General features: G+C 35.9%; 1 protein-coding gene and 1 long non-coding RNA gene across 21 annotated transcripts in view; one reads left to right on the forward strand and one right to left on the reverse strand.

Moving 5' to 3' along the window:
• Positions 1 to 25,878, reverse strand: part of sugct (succinyl-CoA:glutarate-CoA transferase) — a 301,335-nt gene that overhangs the window by 210,399 nt on the left and 65,058 nt on the right. For all 20 annotated transcript variants that reach the window (XM_073940532.1, XM_068217106.2, XM_073940524.1 and 17 more), the window contains 1 exon segment: positions 20,632 to 20,727. In XM_073940532.1, the coding sequence (XP_073796633.1) occupies positions 20,632 to 20,727 (96 nt within the window).
• Positions 7,499 to 25,878, forward strand: part of LOC141380807 (uncharacterized) — a 35,625-nt gene continuing 17,245 nt past the window's right edge. The window contains exon 1 of the long non-coding RNA XR_012399665.1: positions 7,499 to 7,736. This is a non-coding gene — a long non-coding RNA (uncharacterized lncRNA). The remainder of the gene's footprint in view (positions 7,737 to 25,878) is intronic.

Below are 25,878 nucleotides of genomic sequence, written 5' to 3' on the forward strand. Positions count from 1 at the left end.
CACACACACACACACACACACACACACACACACACACACACACACACACACACACACACACACACACACACACACACACACACACACACACACACACACACACACACACACACACACACACACACACACACACACACACACACACACACACACACACACACACACACACACACACACACACACACACACACACACACACACACACACACACACACACACACACACACACACACACACACACACACACACACACACACACACACACACACACACACACACACACACACACACACACACACACACACACACACACACACACACACACACACACACACACACACACACACACACACACACACACACACACACACACACACACACACACACACACACACACACACACACACACACACACACACACACACACACACACACACACACACACACACACACACACACACACACACACACACACACACACACACACACACACACACACACACACACACACACACACACACACACACACACACACACACACACACACACACACACACACACACACACACACACACACACACACACACACACACACACACACACACACACACACACACACACACACACACACACACACACACACACACACACACACACACACACACACACACACACACACACACACACACACACACACACACACACACACACACACACACACACACACACACACACACACACACACACACACACACACACACACACACACACACACACACACACACACACACACACACACACACACACACACACACACACACACACACACACACACACACACACACACACACACACACACACACACACACACACACACACACACACACACACACACACACACACACACACACACACACACACACACACACACACACACACACACACACACACACACACACACACACACACACACACACACACACACACACACACACACACACACACACACACACACACACACACACACACACACACACACACACACACACACACACACACACACACACACACACACACACACACACACACACACACACACACACACACACACACACACACACACACACACACACACACACACACACACACACACACACACACACACACACACACACACACACACACACACACACACACACACACACACACACACACACACACACACACACACACACACACACACACACACACACACACACACACACACACACACACACACACACACACACACACACACACACACACACACACACACACACACACACACACACACACACACACACACACACACACACACACACACACACACACACACACACACACACACACACACACACACACACACACACACACACACACACACACACACACACACACACACACACACACACACACACACACACACACACACACACACACACACACACACACACACACACACACACACACACACACACACACACACACACACACACACACACACACACACACACACACACACACACACACACACACACACACACACACACACACACACACACACACACACACACACACACACACACACACACACACACACACACACACTATTTACTTTACAATTTACTTTATTCAGTTCACCTATAGCGCATGTGTTTGGACTGTGAGGAAAACCGCAGCACCCAGAGGACTCCCACGCCAACACGGGGAGAACATGCAAACTCCACATAGAAATGCCAATTGACCAAGCTGGGATTCGAATCAGCAACCTTCTTGCTGTGACGTGACAGTGCTAACCACTGAGCTACCGTGCCATGTGAGTACCTTGTGAGTTTTGAATGAGAGTGCCTCTGTGCTGTTATTATAATGAGTCTGAGGTGGGGGTTGTGTAACTTTTCAGAAGGATTATGATATTCGGTATGAGACAGTGGTTCCAGTAAAGAGGCTGAAAGAGTAATATATCATCCTGTTTTCAAGCTGTGTCCTGCTTACGAGCTGAGAAGGTTTGATTTGTTCCACTAAAATTACACTGACCAAACACAATTATCAAAACTCCAACACCTGCTAGTGAATGTAATGATCTGTTATTGTAACACAAATGCTGATGTGAGAGCAGAAATATCAGACCCACAGCTGGAGACTAATATTAAGGGTCAATCTGATGTGACTTTACATATAATCGGGCAAAGCTGATATTGGTGAGATGAACAGGTTTAGAAACTTTTCAAAAAGAAAAATCCTTCCAGTATTTTTGCACCAACTTTTGTTGTTAACATAATATTTAGCACAGGATTTGACTGATCAGTCAAAACATAACACAGATCTAAACACCACAAAACAAACTCATATACATAAAATATAAATAAAAATAATAATAAAAAAAAAAAAAATATGAATAATAAAATAAAAATAAAACAGATGCGATGCAAACGTAAAAAACGGCAACAACAATTATACAAATAAATATATTAATTCGTTATTAAATAAATGAATAAAAATAGCAACCACAGTAATGAAACAAAAAACAAAAACAAATGCATAATATTAAGATGGTATATAATTAAACCAGAATGAAAAGTAAACCATAATGAAATAAAGCTACTCAAACACAAACCAAACAAAGTAAATCTAAATAAAAAATAATAATAGTTAAAAGCATGACAATATGAATAAGACTAAACAAACAGAACAGAAAACAAATCAAACTAAATAAATCAAAATTAAACACAAAATAAAATAAAAATTAAAAAAGAAAATACAACTTAAAATCAAACAATGCAAATATTATATTATATTACATGACATTATATTATATTATATTATATCATATTATTAACGCATGTATGTTTGTATGCAAGTAAATTACAAATAACAAAATAAAAAAATAATAAAACAACAAAAAATTATAACAATAACAATAAAACATGAAAAGTCTAAAATAAAAACAAATACAAATTGAATCATCATAATATGAAACACAAAAAAAAAATATATATATATATATATATATAAAACAAAAATAAGATAAATAAAACAGATCAATCAAATGAAGATTAAACTAATGAAACAGAATTTAAAAAAGACAAAATAAATACAAAATACCAATCAACAAACCAAAAACAAAAATAAATGAATAAAAACAAAGCTAATTAAAATAAAAAGGAAATCAAACTTTAATGCAAAACTAACCACAATGCATAAAAATTAAATGTTTTACTCCTAAAAACTGTTAAAAAAAACATTATTACGTTAACAGAAACTATTATCAAATTAAATGAAATATTAAATTAAAAATATCTAATAAATTCTTATTTAATTACAAATTAAAACAAAACTAAAACCTAAACTAAATTGAGCTTATTCAGTTTAATTCAATTGAATTTAAAATGTATTTAGGTTTTACAGAATAAATCATCTTATAATAATGTTGTATCACCAGACCACCATCACGTTTCAGGAGTCCAAGTCAACAAAAAAAAGTTTCACAACACGTTCAAGACCCGTTTCCAACCCGGAGACAATTTGACCCCGGCCCTCCCTTGCTTTCCCCAAAAAGATTCTCACATAAGAAGGGACAATTAGCACACCCTAATTGAGTCTCAGTCTGAAAGTAACCTAATCAGTCAACATTCATTTTCAGTTTTGATTAAGTGCTGGCAAAGACCCGCACCCTTCGGGTGACCCGGGAGAAATGGAGACATGAATTCAGCTCTCACGCAAGACAAAGCACAAACACTCATCACATTATTCATTAGATCATATTATATAAATGACCTACGAGACGGAACACAACATCCCAAACAAGTGTCCCAAGCCTGTGACACCAATAGTCAACCTAAAGAAAAGTTTGCTTTGGTGGAAGTTATTGAAAATGACAATTTCCAGGATTTCATTATTGCCTTTTTTGTCATAGAGAGAAAAGCAAAAGGTGTCTTTTATTAGAGCTGCACTTGAACACAGTAATTGTTTTAGGCTTTTGGCTGCACTTCACGTCCATGTGGTTTTCCCTTCAGAAGGCTCTCGTTTTACATTAGTCAATGATAGTACTTTTATATATGGCTTACTGTATCTTAAAGCTCACAAACACTTATTAATCTAATAAAATGAGTGCAGGACATCTGTCTGAAACTACCTACAATATTTGAAATTCCAATCATACTGCAAATATTTGTGCAATATTAAAAAATGACAGAAAATACTTGCCGTTTTGCCCTAAATTTGACTTCTTTGGGGTATAACATATCACAGTTGATCCCTGATTCTTATGGATCACAACGCACGGTTCAGAACACACGTGACCTGCAGATAAACATTTTTTTTTTTACTGGTAGATTAATCTGAAATTTGTAACGATCACAAAGAGATCGCCTCTCGTGTAAAATATAATGATGATGGAAGAAGTTGTGGTGGGTTATTCGGGATGTGGTGAGTTTCTTACGTAATTAAAGGTGTTTTCTGTCACTGCTTGTTTAGCCTGCATTAATGCATTCAGTGTAAGCTACACGATTAATCATTAAAAGATCGGGATCTCAACACCCACGCAACGTAAATTATAAATGATGGTGATTTGCATTCAGATATATATATATATATAAAATAACATTTTCACATATTTTAGAATTCTTAGATGTGTTTTTTCTTTTTTTACTAATGCTACACTGTTTGTACTAATAGATACTTTGTGTTACTATTATTAATTTTAATATATAGTTGAAGTCAGAATTTTATTTTATTTTTTTAAATATTTACCAAAGGATTTTCAACAGAGCAAGGAAATTTTCACAGTATGTCTGATAATTTTTTTTCTTCAGGAAAAAGTCTTATTTGTTTTATTTCGGCTAGAATAAAAGCAGTTTTTAATTTTTTAAACACCATTTTAGGGACAAATTAAAACTTTTTTTTGATAGTCTCCAGAACAAACCATCATTATACAATAACTTGCCTAACCCTAACCTGCCTAGTTAATCTAATTAAGCCTTTAAATGTCACTTCAAGCTGTGTAGAAGTGTCTAGGAAAATATCTAGTCAAATATTATTTACTGTCATCATGGCAAAGAGAAAATAAATCAGTTATTAGAGATGAGTTATTAAAACTATTATGTTTAGAAATGTGTTCAAAAAAATCTTCTCTCCGTTAAACAAGTTAGAAAGAAAAAAATAAAAGGGGGGCTAATAATTCAAGGGGGCTAATAATTCTGACTTCAACTGTAGATTTTTAGTTTATTTTTTATTTCTTTGCTAAACATTTCAATTAACTTCCAAGCATCCTAGAAAACCCCTGGATTGCTGTGTATTGCTGCTAGTGTTTTCTGGGTCACTGTGCACAAGTTACATCTTTGTCTTATGTTAGTCTTTCAATATTCCCTTGTGAGAGTCACTGAAAGTTCCTGGACTTCAGAGAACTCCTCGGTCCGACATCCCGCAAGCCTGAATCATTCGTTCCCACAGTCAACAGAACAGCAGATCTGAGTCCTGGTTAACCAGCACACTAACTCAGAACCCAATCACTGCTCGCTCTCTAGCTCAGGCAAAGCACACGCACAGCTGTCAGTGCACATGACGGATTACAGCAAATCTAGACAACAGAATAAAGACTTTTTAAGGTGCAATGGTATAATGATGCTGCTTCAAATACATCATTCATACAGTTGAAGTCAGTGTATTTCTTTTATTTAATATTTCCCAAATGATGTTTAACAGAGCAAGGATTTTCTACACAGTATTTCCAATAATATTTTTTGAAAAAAGTCTGATTTGCTTTATTGTGGCTAGAATAAAAGCAGTTATTATTATTATTTTTTTAAAAGTCAATATTATCAGCCCCTTTGGGCAATATAAGCTTTTGATTGTCTATATAACAAACCACTGTAATACAATGACTTCACTAATAACCCTAACTTTAACCTAATTAACCTAGTTAGGCCTTTAAATGTCACTTTAAGCTGAATACTAGCGTCTTAAAAAATATCTAGTCAAATATTATGTACTGTCATCATGGCAAAGATAAAAGAAATCAGTTGTTAGAAATAAGATATTGAAACTATTATGATAATAAATGTGTTGAAATAAAATCTCTCAGTTTAACAGAAATTGGTGAATAAATATACAGCAGGGATAATAATTCAGGAAGGCTAATAATTCAGACTTCACTTGTATATACAGCAGCGGAAAAAATAAAGAGAAGTACAATTTAAACTACTATTTATAGTGTTTTTGTTTTTCTCTAAATCATTGACAACATTTCTTACAATTTTTTCCATCATTTAGAGCATTTTTGCATGAAAATATGATATATTCAGGGTAAAATGCTGCTTTAAGATTCCTAAAATTATATGTATAATGCATTCTATAAGAAAACCTTAAGATTTATGAACAACATGAAACTTTATTGAAGTTTTAGATGCCAGATTTAATTCGCCTCTGCATTTGCTGTTATAACAGATTTAACTCTTCTGGAAAGGTTAAGGGCTGTGTTTGTGGGGATTTTTCACTATTCTTATTAACATATGTGTGAGTTCAGGCTGATGTTGGATGAGAAGGCATGGTGTACAGTTTGCGCTACAATTCATCAAAGGTGTTCAGTCGGGTTGAGGTCAGGCCTCTGTGCAGGCCAGCCCAATTCCTCCAACCCAAACCCCTCATTCATGTCTTTATGTCAGTCGGTGGCACGAAGGGTTTTCCCCACAACTGTTTCCAGAGGGTTGGGAGCTTGAAATTGTCCAGAATGTCTTTGTGCAGTTTGCTAAAGCACTAAAAAGTTAATTTGATTGGAACTAAGGAGCCATGCTTAATCATGAAGAACAACCCCAGAACATAATCCCCCCTCCATCACAGCACCCCATGCTTTTGGTAATGTAAGGCCATGGAAATCCATTCCTGAAGCTCTCTACACACTGTATTTGAGCTAATCTGAAGGCCACATGAAGTTTGGAGGTCTGCATTTTGACTCTGCAGAAGGTTGGTGACTTCTTACTGTGCACCTCAGCATGTGTTGACCCCGCTCTGTGGTTTTTACATGGCCTACCACTCGGTGGCTAAGTTGCTGTTGCTCTCAATTGCTTCAACGTTGTTAAAACACTGTTAACATATGACCGTGGACTATTTAGTAGTGAGGAAAGAGGAGTTTTGAATGAAGCACAGGTGGCTCGTGGTACCATGCTTGAATTCCCTGAGCTGCTGAGTGCTTCCATAAATGTTTGTAGAAGCATCTGCATGCTGAGGTGCTTGATTTTATTCACCTGTGGCTGTGAAAGTGATTGGAACACCTGAATTCAATGACGTCAAAACTTTTAGCTGTAGTGATTTAACTTAACATTGGTAGCAGAGGATGACTGCTACTGGGAATTACAAAAATCTGCCATTGTTTGATGAGAAAACAGCTTATGAAAGTTGGAAAAATGAGATTGAAACTTAGAGACACGTCACAGACCTGGACAAAAAGAAACAAGCTTTGGCAGTTACCTCGTAACAAACAGGCAGAACAAGAAACAGCACACTGGAAATACCAGCGCATGATTTGAATGCTGACATTGATATGCAAACACTAACAGAAAAATTGGACTCTGTTTTTAAAAGAAGAAAAAGATCGACAGTACGAAGCCTACACACACAGACTTTGATCAGATCACAAGAAGAAGTGGTGTTTCTACGGTGGACTACATTGTTGAGTTCGAACGTCGATACAACAGGATACGCAAGTAAGTTTAAAATGGAGCTTCCAGATGCTGTACTAGCTTTCAAGCTACTTACTGCCAGTCCTACTGTTAAAGATAAACAATTAGCGCTAACAGCTTACTCCGCCGCTTCTTTCAACCAATGTCTAGTTAAAACACTACAACAGTTCTTCTTATTTCTAACACACTTTATTCTCTCCAACACATAACTACCGCTAACACAGACAGGGATCTTTTTATACCCCCAAAACCCTACGCTAACACACACACATTTACTTTCAAATGTGCAGCTCATAAAACATAACATTAGCAATATAGTTTATATACCGCATACATCAAATAACACAGGGTTATAAAGTTGCAAAAGTGAGAGAGAATATAGCCAAAACAACAGCTTTGAGTAAATCTTCAGTGTCCTTTGAAGAAAAGGAATTTGGAAAAAAAACAACCTGACATTAAGCTTTAGCAATGCTGTCAAAACAGAGAGCATCCGGAACAACTGCAGTAAAGTGTCATCCACCATTTAAGCTGAACTGATCAACGACTATAAACACATCATTTTTGAAAGCCTCAGTCCACACTGACACAAATCAGAACAGAACCTTTGAGTTTACAGAGCGTTATTTAACATATACATTTCTGTTACCTTAAAATGCCATCTCTGTCTGGAACGAAGGCCAAAATTGAAAGATTAGAATATGCATTTTTATTAGGGTAGACAGCATAGAGGCAATATTGATACCTTACAGTATAATAGTACAACCTCTAAGGAATCAATCTGGACCCTTTAGGTAAAAGCATGTACCTTTTAAAATAGTACAGCCTTACAGACAGCCTGCGCACCTGATGTTTCTAAGAGTGTATATAAAATAACATTATACTGGGTTTCAGCAGTTTATTTACCCAAATGAACAGACTATAAAACAGACAACCCATATCCACAGAATTTAAAATGGCAAATGTTAAAATTCCTCCTTTGTTTTCTCAAGGTTTTGTTCAATCGCAAAACAAAACATCCAAGTAGAGCTAAACTGCGACTCGTGCCGTCAGAGGGAATTACAGGAGTCTCTGCTGCTGTAACTGTGTCAAACCCCTTCAGCTTAAGGGCCCTTCTTCTGGGAAATAATGAGGTCCAGGTAACAAAGAACCGTCCAAGAAACCAACAAACACACACTCATACACACTCATACACAAATCATATTAAAGAGAACACCGGAGATAACGGGATCAGACCTTCATAGCGATGCGTTTTCTTGTTTTTGTATGGCAAAAACACTAATGCTATCCTTCACAGCTCCGATACGACCCTTTTTATGACTTATGACTACAAAAAACTATTTGCTTTGCCTCAGAAATGGTGTGAAAGGTCACATCTTCCTTCAAGATACACTAAAACCATACAACATGTCAGCATCAAGTCTTAATCCAGCCATATATATAGGCAAAGTGTGTCCATAAGCAGATTTGAATGCATTGCCTTTATTCCATCTGTGCGCATTAACCTCACAGTATCTCCAGATGGGACTGGCTCTGACCTCGCAGCATACTTTCATTTACCCTTGGAGTGAGTTGATAAGTCATGTGAGGTAAAGAGTGTGGCTCATGAGGGTCAGCGAGGACTAGTGTCACCAGATGAGCCGGCGCAGAAACAAATCTGCACTTAATAAGCGTTTCTGCCTGATAGCGCTCTTGAGGTACTAATGAGATTTGGCATGAAGCCTAGACTCGGAGGTACCAGGTTTGCTGGGGTGAAACTCAATATCCTGAATGAAACAGATGCCACTGAAAGGCAGCGGTGGGACAGCGGGTCTGTCGGGGGTGAATGAGGAAAATGAGTGTGTGACTGGTGTGATGTGTAGAGTGAAGGATCTGAACTGACCCAAATCACTGATGCTGGGGTTCACATCAAATGTAAAGAGAACATTAGCATCGCTTCATTCACTCTAACTTACACATCTGATGTTCTTCATTCATTAGTATAAATGCATTTAATTGTGCGAGTGACGCCAAAAACATCTCAAGTCTAGATATGGATATACAAGGGTGGAAATCGGTATTGAACGTCACAATTTTTCTCAGAAAACATACTTCTAAAGATGCTGCTGACTTTCAGTGGATGTTGGTAACAACCAAAGAAATCCATGTATGCAAAGGAAACAAAACTAATTCTTTTACAAATGAAGTTCTGTGTAATAAAATGAAATGACACAGGGAAAAGGTATTGAACACATGAAGAGAGGAAGGTGTAGAAAGGCAGTGAAAGCCCAGACAGCAGAAATCTGTCAGTAGTTCTTCAGCAAGCCTCTGCCCTTCCCCAGTGTAACTATCAGCTGTTTCAGTCCAACATCTACATTAGAAGGAGAATGAAGATCAAACCAGGGTGGACATTTCAGCAAGACAATGATCCAAAACACAGCCAAGGAGACTTTCAACTGCTTTCAGAGGAAGAAAATCAAGCTGTAGCATGGCCCAGACAATCACCTGACTCGAATCCAATAGAGAATACAATATAAAGCTCAGATTTGATAGACGAGACCCACAGAATCATCAAGATGTTAACACTGGTGAAGTCCGTGAACAAATCTCACCTGACTACTGGATGTGACTTCATTCTCATATCAGAGTCGTTTTAAGTTTAACTACGTTCGCTGTTTAGTAAAACCTGTTGTTAAAGTCCAAAACGGCAAACGTCGAAATTAGCGGTGTGACGAGATGTCGTGTTACAAGATCTTGCGAGATTAAATCATGAAGAGGTGAAAAGTTGCCTTGTGAGTTGTGAGGTTAGCATGATGGAGTGTGAGGGTCAAATTAGCATTGAAGATTGGAGGCAGGATTAACCTGGCAACCCAGGCTGGCCTCGGCTCGACACATTGTTTTTCCAAAGTTCAACGAAGTTATTTATTTCCAAGCAGACGCTGCTACAATTGCCACAACAAAAATGAATCATGGATATTACCACACAATGCAAAAGCACTTTAGATATGCTAATATTTAACATGCCAATCGATTTAAAACGTGGAGTATTTCTATTTTAGTTGCGATGTTGAAGTGCAGTACATTTAAACACCGTTATGATACTATACGAGACAGAATTAGTCATACACGCATGACTGTTTGACACTATTCTCTGCACCTACCAATTCAGTAAAGTATAATAACTCTAAAAAAAAAAATCTATAACTTTAACCCATACAAGGTATTTTTGACTGTTGCTATAATATACCTATATATCATAAATACAAATATAATTGGTTTTGTGGTCTAGGATTAAATATTTCCATTTAAATGGTTGGGATGTTTTGCTAACTAAGCTTTTTCAAATGACTTTCTGCTCCTAAGTAAAAACAAATGACTTCACGGGATTATTTGGGCCTTTACTTTTCCCACACATGTATTTTACAGACACCAATGTTACCTGAAACGAAGCAGTTTGTGCCGTTAGTGATTAGGCTTACAGTTTTAATAAGCACACTTTGGTATGGGTCAGTAAGCAAACACTGAGAAACACCTCGGCTTCATTCACAACCACTCAGGACATCCGGCATCCAGAGCGAACAGCCCAGGGGTTGAGGGTTTGACGTCATGAGCATAAACGTGTCAGAGACTTTCACAAGTATACTGTAAAAAAGATCTGTTAATTAACTGTTTCTGTATTTTGTGATTCACAAGTGTTTTGTTTTTATTTGCTGTGGTGAGTTGCATTATGGGATGTTGATCTCTGCTCTGTCCACTTTTGATGTTGAGAACTCAACTCTACAGTTTAACAAAGTGACTTTTATTGACATTTTGGTAGTTTGAAATAATATAAGAAATGATATATAGAAAAGTCTGTAAAAATTGTTTTATCTTCAATCCACTTGCATTTCTAAAAACTAAAAAAAAATAACTTAATTACTTCATATTTTCCCCAAACAAATCTATTGTATGGAAGCCAGCATTTTTAATTTTCAGTGTATTTTAAGAAGATGTTAGTTGGGTCATTCTCAAAGTCTGAGCCACTGCTAAATTAGGAGAAACGTGGCTTTTTTTCATGATATCTTTTCCAATGTTGTGAAGCTCCAATGCCAGACTCCTTCATGTGTCTGAAATAATCTTATCTTACACCACGCCATTACCAGACATAACCGATGTCTCTCTCTTGCTTAAATCAGCTAATAATAATAACAGTCCACGCAAGACACAACAAAACCAAAATCAATCTCTCCTTCACGTAAGAAGTGGCGCAAGTCCTTGGAGTATGTCAGAAATAAATAAAGAAATCACTGTTGAGGAATCATATCCAGTACAGTCATTATACAGTTGTTGTTTTGCCGTTATGTGTCACTCCGCTTGAATTCAGTGTAGACACAATGACTACGTTTACATGGACATCAGTAATCGAATTATTTGTCTTAATCTGAATAGGACAATATATGATAAGGGGGTATACATGGGTGGTATTTTGGGTGTTCCTTTCATAATCCTGTTCTACATGTTATAGCACATAATTCGATTAACGTCATTGCGCCACTGCGATATCCACATTTCCCCCAAAGTTTAATGTTATTTCAGGTGCTCATTTTTTTATTTGTTGACTTTAACTTCAGTTTGGTGCTGTCACTTTCATTCAGGAACATTTCATGCATGCCCCCATGACAAACGAGATATTGCATGCGAGAATAAACTGCTGGAAGAGTGTTGTTGTAATGGAGTTTGATACAGCACGCCGTATGGGGGAAAAAAACCTCCGCATTTCTCAATGCAGGAGTCTGTGGTCCTTCACTGACTCGTTAGGTGCAGAGTATAGCGCGGTGTGTGAGTGAAATATTCAGTAGTAAAACTTGGCGAAGGTCTTATATGACAGTATGTTTAATTGCAGTGTTTGCATGTCTGTAATGCACTTCAATAATGCCACTAAGATCAGCATACTCCACTTGTCTTTATTCCATTTCTGTTTAATATTATAACCTAAATCAGATTGAGGTAATCAAAAATCGCTGTTTACATAGTAGACTCTTAAACTACCATGGGTATTGTGTTAATTGTATTAAAATAAGATTATTGGTGTCCATGTAAATGTGTTCAATGTTAGGGCTTGTGCCAATTTATTCCCCAAAGACTGTTAAATAATAAAAGTTAATTTATTTATGAAGCACATTTACAAAAAGCCACAAGAGTGACCAAAGTGCTGTACATAAAACTGAGTAATATTTAGTAAACATATAAAGATGATGATGAAAACATAAAAAAACAAGAGAAATAACAGATACAGTTGAAGACAGGATTATTCGCCCCATTGAATATTTTTATTCACCAGTTTTTGTTTAATGGAAAGATTTTTTCCACACATTTATAATAGTTTTAATAACTAATTTCAATAACTAATTTGTTTTATCTTTGCCATGATGACGGAACATAATATTTTACTACATATATTTAAAATTACTAGTGTTCAGCTTACAGTGATATTTAAAGGCTTAACTAGGGTATTTTGGGAAATTGAAAAATATTAAACTGAAAATAAATAAAGCTTAAAGGGGCTAATAATATTGACCTCAAAATGGTTACAAAAAAATTTAAAACTGCTTTTATTCTAGCCGACATAAAACAAATAAGAGTTCTCCAAAAGAAAAAAGAAAAATATAAGAAATACTGTGAAAAATTTCTTGCTGTTAAACATTATTTGGGAGACATTTGAAAAAAATTTACCAGTGAGCTAATAATTTTGAGTTCAACCGTATATTTTTAGAGATATTGCACAAAACTATTATTATATTCTCATTTCTTCACTTGTAAAGTGTGCATTCACTGAATAATCAAAAACAGGCATTACACCAATTTTCCATATCGTGTCGATAATGTACACATTCCCTTCAGATCTATTTAAAAATGTGATCTTTATTGCCTGGTTCGTAAGAGTCCAGTCATTCCCTGACAGACAGTCACCCAGTGCTACAAATCCATCTGTAGTTGAAAGCGTGCAGAGGCCTTGATGCACAACACTACAACTGCAAACATTCAGCACTGCAACACCAATATGGGAGCAATTAAGAGTTCTTTTGAAAGTGACAAGGTAATTAAAACAAGTGAGAGCATGGTTGATTGCAAATCATGCATTTCGCCACACACGCACCTCTGCAAACTACTTTTCTTGAACTGTTCTACAAAAATGCCTGAAGATGGACAAAACAATGAACTAACAAATATAATTAATCTAAAAAATCAGTATCTATATTGCATCTATAGTTTTCATATTGGTACCTTACAAGTACAAAAGTGTACTCTTTAAAAAGATACCACCCCAGTTACAGCTTTTGGAAATGATTTCTGATACTGTTAAAAGGTTCTGATGGACTCCAACGAGTTCACATCTGTCTCTTACGCAAAGTGTGTACAGGCCCCGTCCAGGTATACAGGCTGTTTCCTAATATGCATTCTTAACCGATCTTGCATCCTTGTGTAACATCATTGTTAACAGCCAAAGTTAAGTCCCAAAGCTCAAGACCACAAGAACAGAGGATGCGTGACAGAACCCTGAAGTATTCCTGATATTGAGGACGCATTGATGATGATTTGAGTGCAGTACTCACTCTAGAAGTCCCAGAAGTCATTGCAGCTAAATAAAGGATGTGGGAGGTGCAAGGTTTTATATAACTTTTTATTATTAAATGTTCAGATAAAAACTTATCTTAGGATTTCCTTAAAGTAAACTGTGACAGTAATTTTTTCAGAAAATCTTTATAAACACACAAACACCTTAAAGGGTCATGAAACCCCCCTCTTTCAGATTAAATCTACCTCCGATTTTTTTCCAAAAATGCTTCATAAGCGCTTTACTTACAATGTCCGCCATTCTCTATATCTCATACAGCTCTCCCCACAAAAATGCTTGCTGCACAAAATAAAGAAGCTTTGCTGTATCGGCCCAGACAGCATTGGGGGGGAAAACATGCAACAAACCCTGTGAATCATGAAAACAAACACATTTGACCGTTCATAAATGGCTAAATACTGTCCACGGACACAGTTTTACCCAGTCATTGGGTCTCACAGCTTGGCAGATCTGCCTTGCCTTCAGAAACCATGTGCTCTCATAAATTATTAAGAAGTAGACTCTTCTCATAGGATAAGGAAACTGGAATTTAAGTTAAGTATAAGGAAACTCAGAGAAACTGACACGCCATCACATCACTTGCAGATTTGCTTTACGTCATTGATTCAATCCTGCCCCAAAAATTATTTTAAACCAGAAAGATGAAAGTAGCTGACAAAAACTCAAGATTATCCAGTTTTCCCCACAATTAAAGCTGACGTGTGCTAACGTTGTCTTAACTGATGCTCAACACACACAAATCTGTTAAAATCTCAAAGTATTGAGGGTTTCTTGAACCTTTAAGGGTGTTTTTTTGCATTATGGGACCTTGATCTTTGCTCTGTCGACTTTTGACATTAAAAATTCAACTCTACAGTTTAACAAAGTGAATCACAAAATACAGAAAACTGCTCATTTAGGGGCATTACATAGGGATTTTTACACACGACATGACAGGTAATAACCAAAAAGGCCTCTTTGAGAACTAAGACATGGCCTGTCAAACAGTGAGTCCAGCTGGTAGGATGAATGCACTTTTCTGAACAGCAGTGCCTTAAGGACTTTCTGAGAAGCGGCTTCTGTTCTTAGTGTCCCGCTGCGGACAAAACTACACCCAAGACGTTCCACCGCGTCAATAAAAGTGAGAAAAATCAAACGGAGGACATTGCACGTCACACTGTGAACATCTGCCGACCAGAAACCCTTGAAACTAATGCAGAAGCGCTCTTCAGTTTTCCTGTTTCTATACGAAGCGCCGTGAACGTCTGCTGGGTGGCGGGTTTCAGTGTTTATCCCGCGAGAGCCGTCAGAACATGAAAGGACGCAGCTCATTAAACTTAAGTGAAAATAAATGAATTGTTGTGAATGACACCAGACGAATCGTTTTGGTCTTAACCAATGAGTAAACTGTCGTGACCCACTGATTTTTCTTCTTTAATATTGTGACCGCAGGACTTGCGATTCTGTGGGGTCACTGTTTGATTGGTTGATGTTGTGGTGGTTTTATTGCCGTGACTGTGCTGTATAGACGCCACATGTCAGCGTGATTAAAAAGAAGCAAATAAATAAAATAAGACTAGCGTGCTTTGACAAACTACACGACTTGCTTCAATAATCAGAGCTAATGTTAACACTGAAATGTTAACAAATAAACTGTGAATGACGCATTACTTTAATATACATTCAGACTATTCAAACTACCTTTTAAAAGCTTAAGATCATTACGACTTTTGTCACCATTCATCAAACAAAAATAGCGCATGTCTTTGGAATTTGGGGGAAACCGGAGCACCCAGACGAAACCCACACCAACACGGGGAGAACATGCAAACTCCACACAGAAATGCCAACTGGCCAAGCTGGAACTCGAACCAAAGACCTTCTTAGCTGTGAGGTGACAGTGCTAACCACTGAGCCACCGTGCCAGCGCAATGCAAATATAACATATTTTAATATGATCTTCGGTATTATGTAATATACTTCATTCGTGTGATGATAACGTCGATGTTTCAGATATTCAAATATCTTTGGATCATGTTTATAAAGTTAATGTTATTCCTGTCATGTTGCGCATATTTGTATAAACTTACAAAAACTGATTTGTGGATAAAATAATAATGTCCAGCTCAAAACTTAACCTTCAATAAGATTGCCAAAATGCAATCAGAGTCACACTGCCTCTAAGCATAAAGGGAAATAACTTGCGTCTTATAGCTCATTTCTAAAATGTTGGTCCATTTGCACATTTATATGTACAGCCTGTGTGTGTGTGTGTGTGTGTGTGTGTGTGTGTGTGTTTGTATGCGTGCGATTAATGTGTGAACATTCTAAGAATATTTGATTTTAACCATATTTCTGAGGACATGTTTTTATTAAACTAAAAAAAGAAGCGGTGGAAAAATCTGATAAATGATACCACTTGCTCATCATCATGTACGGGGAGCAATAATTCAAAATAATCCACCTTACTGACAACCAAGAATGTGAACATTATATTTTCATTTGCTTACACAGACTGTGGTCATTAAGATGTACAGTAAGTTTTTTTACTACTCCCATTTCACAAAAGTTGGGACTTGTAACAACATATGAAATATGTGATTTGCTAATCGTCTTTAAAAAAATTGTCTTTTGAAACTTTTACAAAGTTTTTGTTTTTAATTTTAGAAACGAAACAATATAGATGTTTCCATCCACCAATTTTTATACATATTTTTGAATCACAATTACAAATGTTACGCATACAATTTGAAAATGCAAATAAAAATCTTAAGGGCACAACAGAGTAAGATAAGTTTTTTTTAAAAAGTCTAATGTCTTTGAATCAACTTTGAAATTCATACAAAAAAAGTGTAATTGAACACCAAAATCCCTGCTTTTTTACTGATAGTTAAAGCAATCAACCAAACAATCAGTCAATCATCCAATCAACCAACCAACCGACCAACCGACCTGACAACTAAACCATCAAACCACCCCACCAATCAACCAACCAACTAGAGATACACAATATTGGAAAAATCGAGCATTGAGATATTGTTTTCATTCTGCGATAGGAATACAATTTCACTAGATTTGTTGAAAAACTATTTGGAAATAATTTATCATTTTAGATAGATAATAAAAATACACTAATTAAAATTGTCAAATATAAATATAATACTGCATAGTCTTTGTTTCATAAACATATAAATACAATTAATTGTTATTCATTTGTCAAAGTTACAAATGGTACAATGTCTTATGCCTAAATGCTTTTAAAACCCACAGTCAGAGGCCTCAAAAAATACTTGCAAAATTATAATCCAAACTCAACATTGCATATTGTCACGATGCAAGTTCTGCAAATGATCACACTGCGATACTGACACTGAAATGATTTATAGTGCAGCCCTACAACCAACCAATTAACCACCCAAACAATCAACCAACCAATCAACCACTCAATCAACCAACCATGCAATCAATCAACCAACCACCCAATCAACCAACCAACCAGCAAAACAACCAATTAATCAATCAACCACTTAACCAACTAACCAACCAACCACCCAAGCAACCAACCAACCAACCAACTAGACAACCAACCAATCAATCAACCACTCAACCAACCAAACAACCAATCAACCAACCAACAAACAAAACAGCCAATTAATCAATTAACCACCCAATTAACCAACCAACCAACCAACCATGCAATCAATCAACCAACCAACCAACCAACCAACCACCAAACAACCAACCAATCATCCAATCAATCAACCAACCAACCAACCAATCAACCAACCAACCAGACAATCAACCAACCATGCATTCATTCAATCAATCAATCAACCAACCAACCAACCAACCAACCATCCAATCAGTCAGTCAACCAACCAACCAATCATCCAATCAGTCAACCAACCAACCAACCAACCAACCAATCATCCAATCAATCAACCAACCAACCATGCGATGAATCAATCAACCAAACATCCACCAAACAACCAAACAATCATTTATTTCTAAATTAATAATAAAATTAAAAGAATAAAAATTACTGTTAAAATCATCATTATTGCAATAAATACGAGAAAATATTGAGTCCATATCCACTGGTTTTAACTGCAGATACTGTAGACATTGATAAAACGCTTAGCACATAACATTAGATATATCGCAGTCATTCACTTCTGCAGAAGAGTGGTTAATATAGTTTAGCAGTATTAAGCTGTAATCACTTGAATAAATAAGCAGTTCAATGAACACAGTACAGTGAATTGTGAGTTTGTTTTCCTCACAGAGTAGATAAAGAGGCATTTGGCAAAACTTAGACAATCTATTCCAGAGTTCAACAAAAAAAAATCTATCAAATTCTCCACAGAAATATCTCCCCGTGAATAATTGTGAGAAACAAACAGAGGTTTGTATGTTTGTATGCGCTGGTCGAACGTATGCAGCGGTCAAGCAAATGTTTGTGTGCTCTGGTCAGTTCTTTGTAAAACACCATTATTCACAGCAGAAGAGTGCGAACAAACACAACTGGACGACACTGGAACAGACACACACAATCATAACAAACAGAACATTTAAAGGAAATGCTGTATTGTGGGGTTTATTAGCATGTACTGACTCATAAGAGCAAATAAATATAATGATGAATTAACAATAAAGCACTGAGAGTAAAACAGGCCTGCAGAGTTCACGGTAGTCTTATTCAGTTAAAAATTTTAATTCAGCTTTAAATTAATTTATTAAATTAAATAATATTATTTTTTAATTAATTTAATTAGAATTATTTAATGTTACTTTATTTTATATTTTACAGTTTTATTGTATTATATACACACACACAAACACACATTTAATTCTACTATGTGATATTTTATTACATTTTATTTTGTTAAATACATTTTTATCATTTTATTTTTAATTTATTTTAATTAATGTAATTTTAAAAATATTGAGGCTATGAACACAAAAGCAATCGTAATTGTATTTTTCTTTACTAATTGAATATTGCATTAAGATATTTTTATTTAAATATGCTGTGCAAATATAAAGAAAAAGTAATGCCTGTAAACAAGTATTAAAATAAATGTTATATTTAATTTAACAATCACGACTTATCTAATGTAATTATTTGTTTTTCATTTCAATTAGTATGCAAGATTTACATACAATGCAAATTATATTTAACAGTTAAAATAAAAAAAATCTATCTTAAATAAACAAATTTAATTAAATATAAGTTTTAAATATTTATTAATTTATTTATTTTTTTTAAACAATGTTAAATGTTTAATTAAACTCATTTAATGTACCGAATTCAATTTAAATTTAATAAAGTTGAATTTGCTATATGTAATACAGTTGTAATACAGCTATAATATTTAATAGTTGTAGTAGTGGTAATGACCTAACAATAATAAAAATAACTTTTTTGAGAAATGTTTAGGCTAAGCAAAGACTTTAAATCTCATTTGAAACATTGAATAATTTTCTTTTCACATTACCGGGAAACACCCCTATACACACTCACATTCACACACAAATTCTACAGACACTTTAGTTCATCAATTCCCCTATAGCACATGGGGGAAACCGGAGCACCCGGAGGAAACCCACGCAAATACGGAGAGAACATGCAAACTCCACACAGAAATGCCAACTCTAACTTGAAACAAATTAAACAAATTTTTGTTTCATTTAATAAGAAAAGTTCATAAAAATCTAAGTAAATAAAGCAAGAAAATTATCAAGAGCTAATCAATTTTTCATCTTTCACCCAACTGCTATTCCGGATTGCTATTTGACAGAAATTTTATAAAAAGGAAAACTCGCAAGTTTGTCAATAGTGTTATAGTATATAGTACAGTCAGAATTATTGTCCTGAATTATTAGCCCTCCTGTGCCCTAATTTCTGTTTAATGGAGAGATTTTTGCAACATATTTCTAATCATAATCGTTTTAATTAAGTCATTATCATTTTTCAATAACTGAATTATTTTATCTTTGCCATGATGACAGTAAATAATCTTTGACTAGATATTATTCAAGACACTAGTATTCAGCTTACAGTGACATTTAAAGGCTTAATTAGGTGAATTGGGCTAATTAGGCAAGTCATTGTATAACAGTGGTTTGTTTGGTAGACAATAGAATCTAGGGGGCTAATAATACTGACCTTAAAATGGGTTTAAAAATAATTAAAGACTGCTTTTATTCTAGCCTAATTAAAACAATTTATGAAATTACAGGAAATACTGTGAAAATGTCCTTGCTCTGATAATCATAATTTGTGAAACATTTAAAAGAGAAATAAATTCACAGGAGGGCTAATAAATCTTACTTGTATGTATGTACCTGATAAGGCACGATGCTCCCGTGAGCAGTTCCCCATCGTCTGGCTTCAATCCCAGCGTTGAGGTAATTTGCAGCGATGTGAGTTAGACAAGCAACCTGGAGACACATTCAAGGAGAAAAAAGAAAATAAGCATTAAATCTCCTGAAGTGTCAGTAAGCTCATTACACCATGCTGTTTTTAAGCTCAGCACACTTTTCGATGGCTGACACTGCAGTTCATGTGACCAAGCAGTAAAACCTTCATCTCAATGTTTGTTAATCTGGAAAATCAATCAACGACAAGAGTTGCTTTAATACTTAAACTAATATTTAAGAAAAGCGTACAGTATACAGTTAAAGGGACAGCTCACCCAAAAATGAAAATTGGCCCACGATTTACTCTCTCTGAAGTGATTTCAAACCTTTATGGCAGCGGTGTCCACACTCTGTTCAGGAGGGCCGGTGTCCTGCTGATTTCAGCTCCAACTTGCCTCAACACACCTGCATGGATGTTTCTAGAAAGCCTAGTAAGAGCTTGATAAGCTAGCCCAGGTGTGTCTGATTAGGGTTGAAACTAAACTTTGCAGATTTCTGGACCTCCAGGATTGAGTGTGGACACCCCTGCTTAATGGGTTTCTTTCGTCTGTTTTCACGCCACTGTATATGCATATAAACCCTTCTCAAATCATTTAAGGGATTTTAATGGCCCAGTTACTCTGATCTAAAGTTTATTAATAATTAAATCAAACATTATAATTTAGTAAGTTGGTGGCCGATGATGGCAAAGGAGAGTTGTTTATAGGGCAGGAAAAGAAAATCACATTTGAGTCTTTTTGTATTTTGTAATTGTATTATGATCTCTTTATGTTTGTCACATGAGGTAATTATTACATGATCCACATATATTACACACGGAACGGTTTATTACACACGGAACACATTACACATTTGCTCTGTTTATACTGCATGTCAACTTCAGGACCGGTTGTTAATCATTTAACGAGCTTAGGTCTAGATAATCACAGTATATCTGTATTATTAACATCACAGCCGTCCTTAGCTAAACCTTCACCTGATTTAAGACATGACACCAGGATGATAAACTGTTGAACTAATAAATGAGTTTTATATGCTCGCACATGGGCAAAACTGAGATTGTTTCCAGCAGTTTAAACTCAGAAGTCCAGAGTTTTGGTAAACACGAGCCTCAGCGTAAGACGTCATGGAAATAAACTAGCTGGAAAGTGATGAACGGGGTTGAGCTGAAGGTGTTCGGTGGGTCGGTCAATAACAATCACCTCCAGACTGTTAAATCATCACTGACACGCTTTGATCTGACAAAATATCACGCCTCCCTTAACATTCTCTGTTATCCATCGCAAAATATTGTCTCAGCTGTGCTGCTTCTGATCTGATGTCACCTGGGCATCGTAAAAAAAAACTGTACTTTTACCATTTTTTGCAGCTTTATTCAAACGTCACGACTAGGATGACTGTTATATAGTGGCCTCCACTAATATTATCTCTAACCCTCGGTAAATATAAGCAAAGAAAGCTGTGAAAAATGTAATTATTGTTTAACCTTCTGATCTTTTGCTCAAAATATGAATCAAAAGCCTTCTTTTATCACTCACAACAAACAATTGCAAACCACTAAGATTCATTCATTTTCCTTCGGCTTAGTTCCTCATTTATCATGGGCCGTCACAGCAGAATAAAGCGCCAACTATTCCAGCAAATGTTTTACAGAGAGGATGCCCTTCCAGCCGCAACCCAGTACTTGGAAACACCCATACACACTCACTCACACACTACAGCCAATTCAGATAATTCAATTCCCCTATAATCATGTGTTTGGACTGTGGGGGAAACCCGAGCACAAGGAGGAAACCCACGCCAACACAGGGAGAACATGCAAACTCTACACAGAAATGCCAATGGCCCAGCCAGGACTCGAACTAGAGACTTATTTGTTGTGAGGCGACAGTGCTAACCACTAAGCCATCGTGCCGCCCCGCCGCTAAGATTAGCTCATCTTAATCAAATATCATTGTTAAAAATATGTGTGACAGATTTATTGGCAGCACTATAATTTCATATTAACTAAATATTTGTATATAGCACATTGAAATACTGCTATTTTTAAATCTAGAAACATAGAAATTGTTTAACCATGAGCTCCTGTTTATCAGCAGTATACATTTCAGGAAACATAAAAGCCAACTCACTCAAGCTATCCAAAATCACCCTAATGGAATTATGTACAATTTTACAAATATACTACATCATCCACACTGTGCAAAAGTCATCACATTGTATTAGTGATGTAATAATGACTGTATATAATTATATAACTTCCATGTATTTTATCAATCTTTCCCCTGGTATAACCAATTGTTCTCAAGATGTTAATTATCTGTAAATAATTACTTAAACAGAGGAATTTAAATCAAGCAGAGTTTCTCCACAACAGAGTTTCTGCAGGTCAAATTTAAGACTTTAAGAACATTATGAATGCAATTTCGAACTTTTACAGGGCAAAACGCTGAGGATTTTTTGTAATGGTCAGTGGAACACTGTTTTTTATTTTTTTTGTATTAAAATTCATATATATATATATATATATATATATATATATATATATATATATATATATATATATATATATATATATATATATATATATATATATTACCATAACTTTTCTTTTTTAAAAAGACAAGTTTTAAACTATAATAAACTATTTATTCACAACATACATACACTCACCACTCACTGGAAACTTTATTAAGTACACCTAACTAGTACAGGGTTGCCTAGTACTAAGTAGTACAGGGTTGCCTAACCAATACCCTTTTGCCTTCAGAACTGCCTTAATCCTTCATGGCGTAGATTCAACAAGTTACTGGAAATATTCCTCAGAGATTTTGGTCCATAATGACATGATAGCATCAAACAGTGCCAATCTCCCATTCCACCACATCCCAAAGGTGCTCTATTGGATTGAGATCTGGTGACTGTGGAGGCCATTTGAGTACAGTAAACTGATCATGTTTGACGACATGGTGTGTTATCCTGCTAGAAGTCACCATTAGAAGATGGGTAGACTATGGTCATAAAGGGATGGGCATGGTCAGCAACAATATTCGGGTAGACTGTGGCGTTGACACAATGCTCAATTGGTACTAATGAGCCCAAAGTTGCTCAGTGTGAACTGCAGCAGATCGTCTTGACCATGTCTACATGCCTAAATGCAGAGTTGCTGCCATGTGATTGGCTGATTAGAAATTTGCGTTAATGAGCAGTTGGACAGGTGTATTTAATAAAGTAGCTGGTGAGTGTATATTGTACGGATGTAGGGAAGATAATCAAACTTTTTTTGGTAAATAGAGTTAATCAATTTTATGTTTGTTAAACGTTTTTAAGATGGATTGTTGGTTTTACAGACTGGGTAACTTTACATGGACAAAATTAAGACCTTTATTTACACCCTTTTTCAGTAATTTTAAGACTTTGTGAGGCCTAAATTTAAGTTTTTAAATTAAGAAAAACTTTAAGACCTTGCGGACACCCTGCACAATGTCATCCGTATAGCTTTAAATGGCGCAAGCATGTTATATTTCAATGGATTTTGACGGACTGTCAGTGTTTAATCCTTTAACAGCGGTAAAACAATCATTCTGAAAGTGATCTCAATGATATCGTTTCTCAACATCTTTATCGTTACAGCTGTGGTCTGAACTCTACTGATGTTCTATTCAGAAAAAGTTTTTGTCTAATTGTTTAACCACATTTATCTGGTACTTCTGCACCTTCAAAAAAGGCTGCCTGTAGGCTCTGGAAACAAGGCCACTAAAAGATCTGACTTGCCCTACAGGGACTGAGCTCAAGTTATTTCCCAAAAGACCCCCGTTACCCTACGAAGCTAATCTGTCCAAGGCAAAGCCAAGCAGTGGAATGAGACGGGTATAATATCAAAGACAAAGAAAAGCCAAGTAGCATCTTGTTACACTCACAGCACCTCGTGTGTGTTGTATTCACCGCAGATCTTTAATTTAACACGCGATAAACATTTACAGGGTAGCAAGAGGTCACTGGATATCACCATTCCCCGAATCTGCTGCACACATGTTCCTCTCGCCATGATATCCCACAATTAAAACACAATAGCGTGAAGTAAAGCGCATCTCAAGTCTTCTCTGCTTGTTTTTGGCACAACATTAAAGGAAAACATAAAAACTTCAAGCTGTTTCATTCAAAATGAAAACCAAAGACATACCCGGAATAATTGTCGATACTTTTGTTACCTGACTTCAAGCAGAAAGTGTGAAAAACAGGTGAAAATATGTCAATAATTTAGAAACAGTAGATAAAAACACATCTAATATGTAATTTATTGCTAAAAAAATACTCATGCCTCATGTTTTTCATCTGTATTTATGTTGCCGGTTTGATTTTTTCTTTCTCTACAAACAGCTGTTCATTTTACAATAAACAGAATTAAAAATATTTGGGACTGGGGGAAAAAAATTATCGAGTGCAACTACAAAGCACAGAAATGAATAGCAGAAGGCAGACCCTGAGTATGCAAACTTTCCTGCTGGAGATTATGTAAAAATGGTGACGTACAGAGTTTCTGAAGTATATTATGAGGTATTCATTTGTTACCAAACAAGGGCAAATCAGATATGAACAGATTCAGTGAGCTCTTTCCATATAAAGTCAAGCCTGGGGATGCATCGATCATAGATTTTGGTTATACACTTATAGTCTGAGGAATAATCACGGTTTGATGGTTATCACGATTATTATGCAGTTATTAATTTCACTACTACTTAAAAAAATTACATGAAAACTTATAAATGAAAACTTATATTTTAAAGTGTTATTTACTGTTATATTTTAAAGTGTTATTTACTGCTGCTCAGTAACCAATTTTTGGTTAAAAAACAAAAACAAAAAACAGTAGTTTCTTGGACTTAAAAATAAGTGAAAAAAAATTTATTTGGACATTTAAAGGTAATTTTACATTAAAAATAAATGTCAGAACAATCAAATAAATAAATAAATAAATAATAGACTTTCTAATGTAAATGTAAGCTACACACTAGCTAAGTATTTCATCTTTAAAGAGAACAAATGAAGTTGAAGGCTGCTGAACCTCTGTCTGAAAGGCACTTTTGATCAATTGACAGATATTGACACAAATTTCACTATCGGATAACCTTGCAATTCAGCGGGAATACAAACATTGCTATCGATGTACAC

Source organism: Danio rerio, chromosome 24, assembly GCF_049306965.1.
Source record: "Danio rerio strain Tuebingen ecotype United States chromosome 24, GRCz12tu, whole genome shotgun sequence".
In the NCBI taxonomy this organism is placed as follows: domain Eukaryota; kingdom Metazoa; phylum Chordata; class Actinopteri; order Cypriniformes; family Danionidae; genus Danio; species Danio rerio.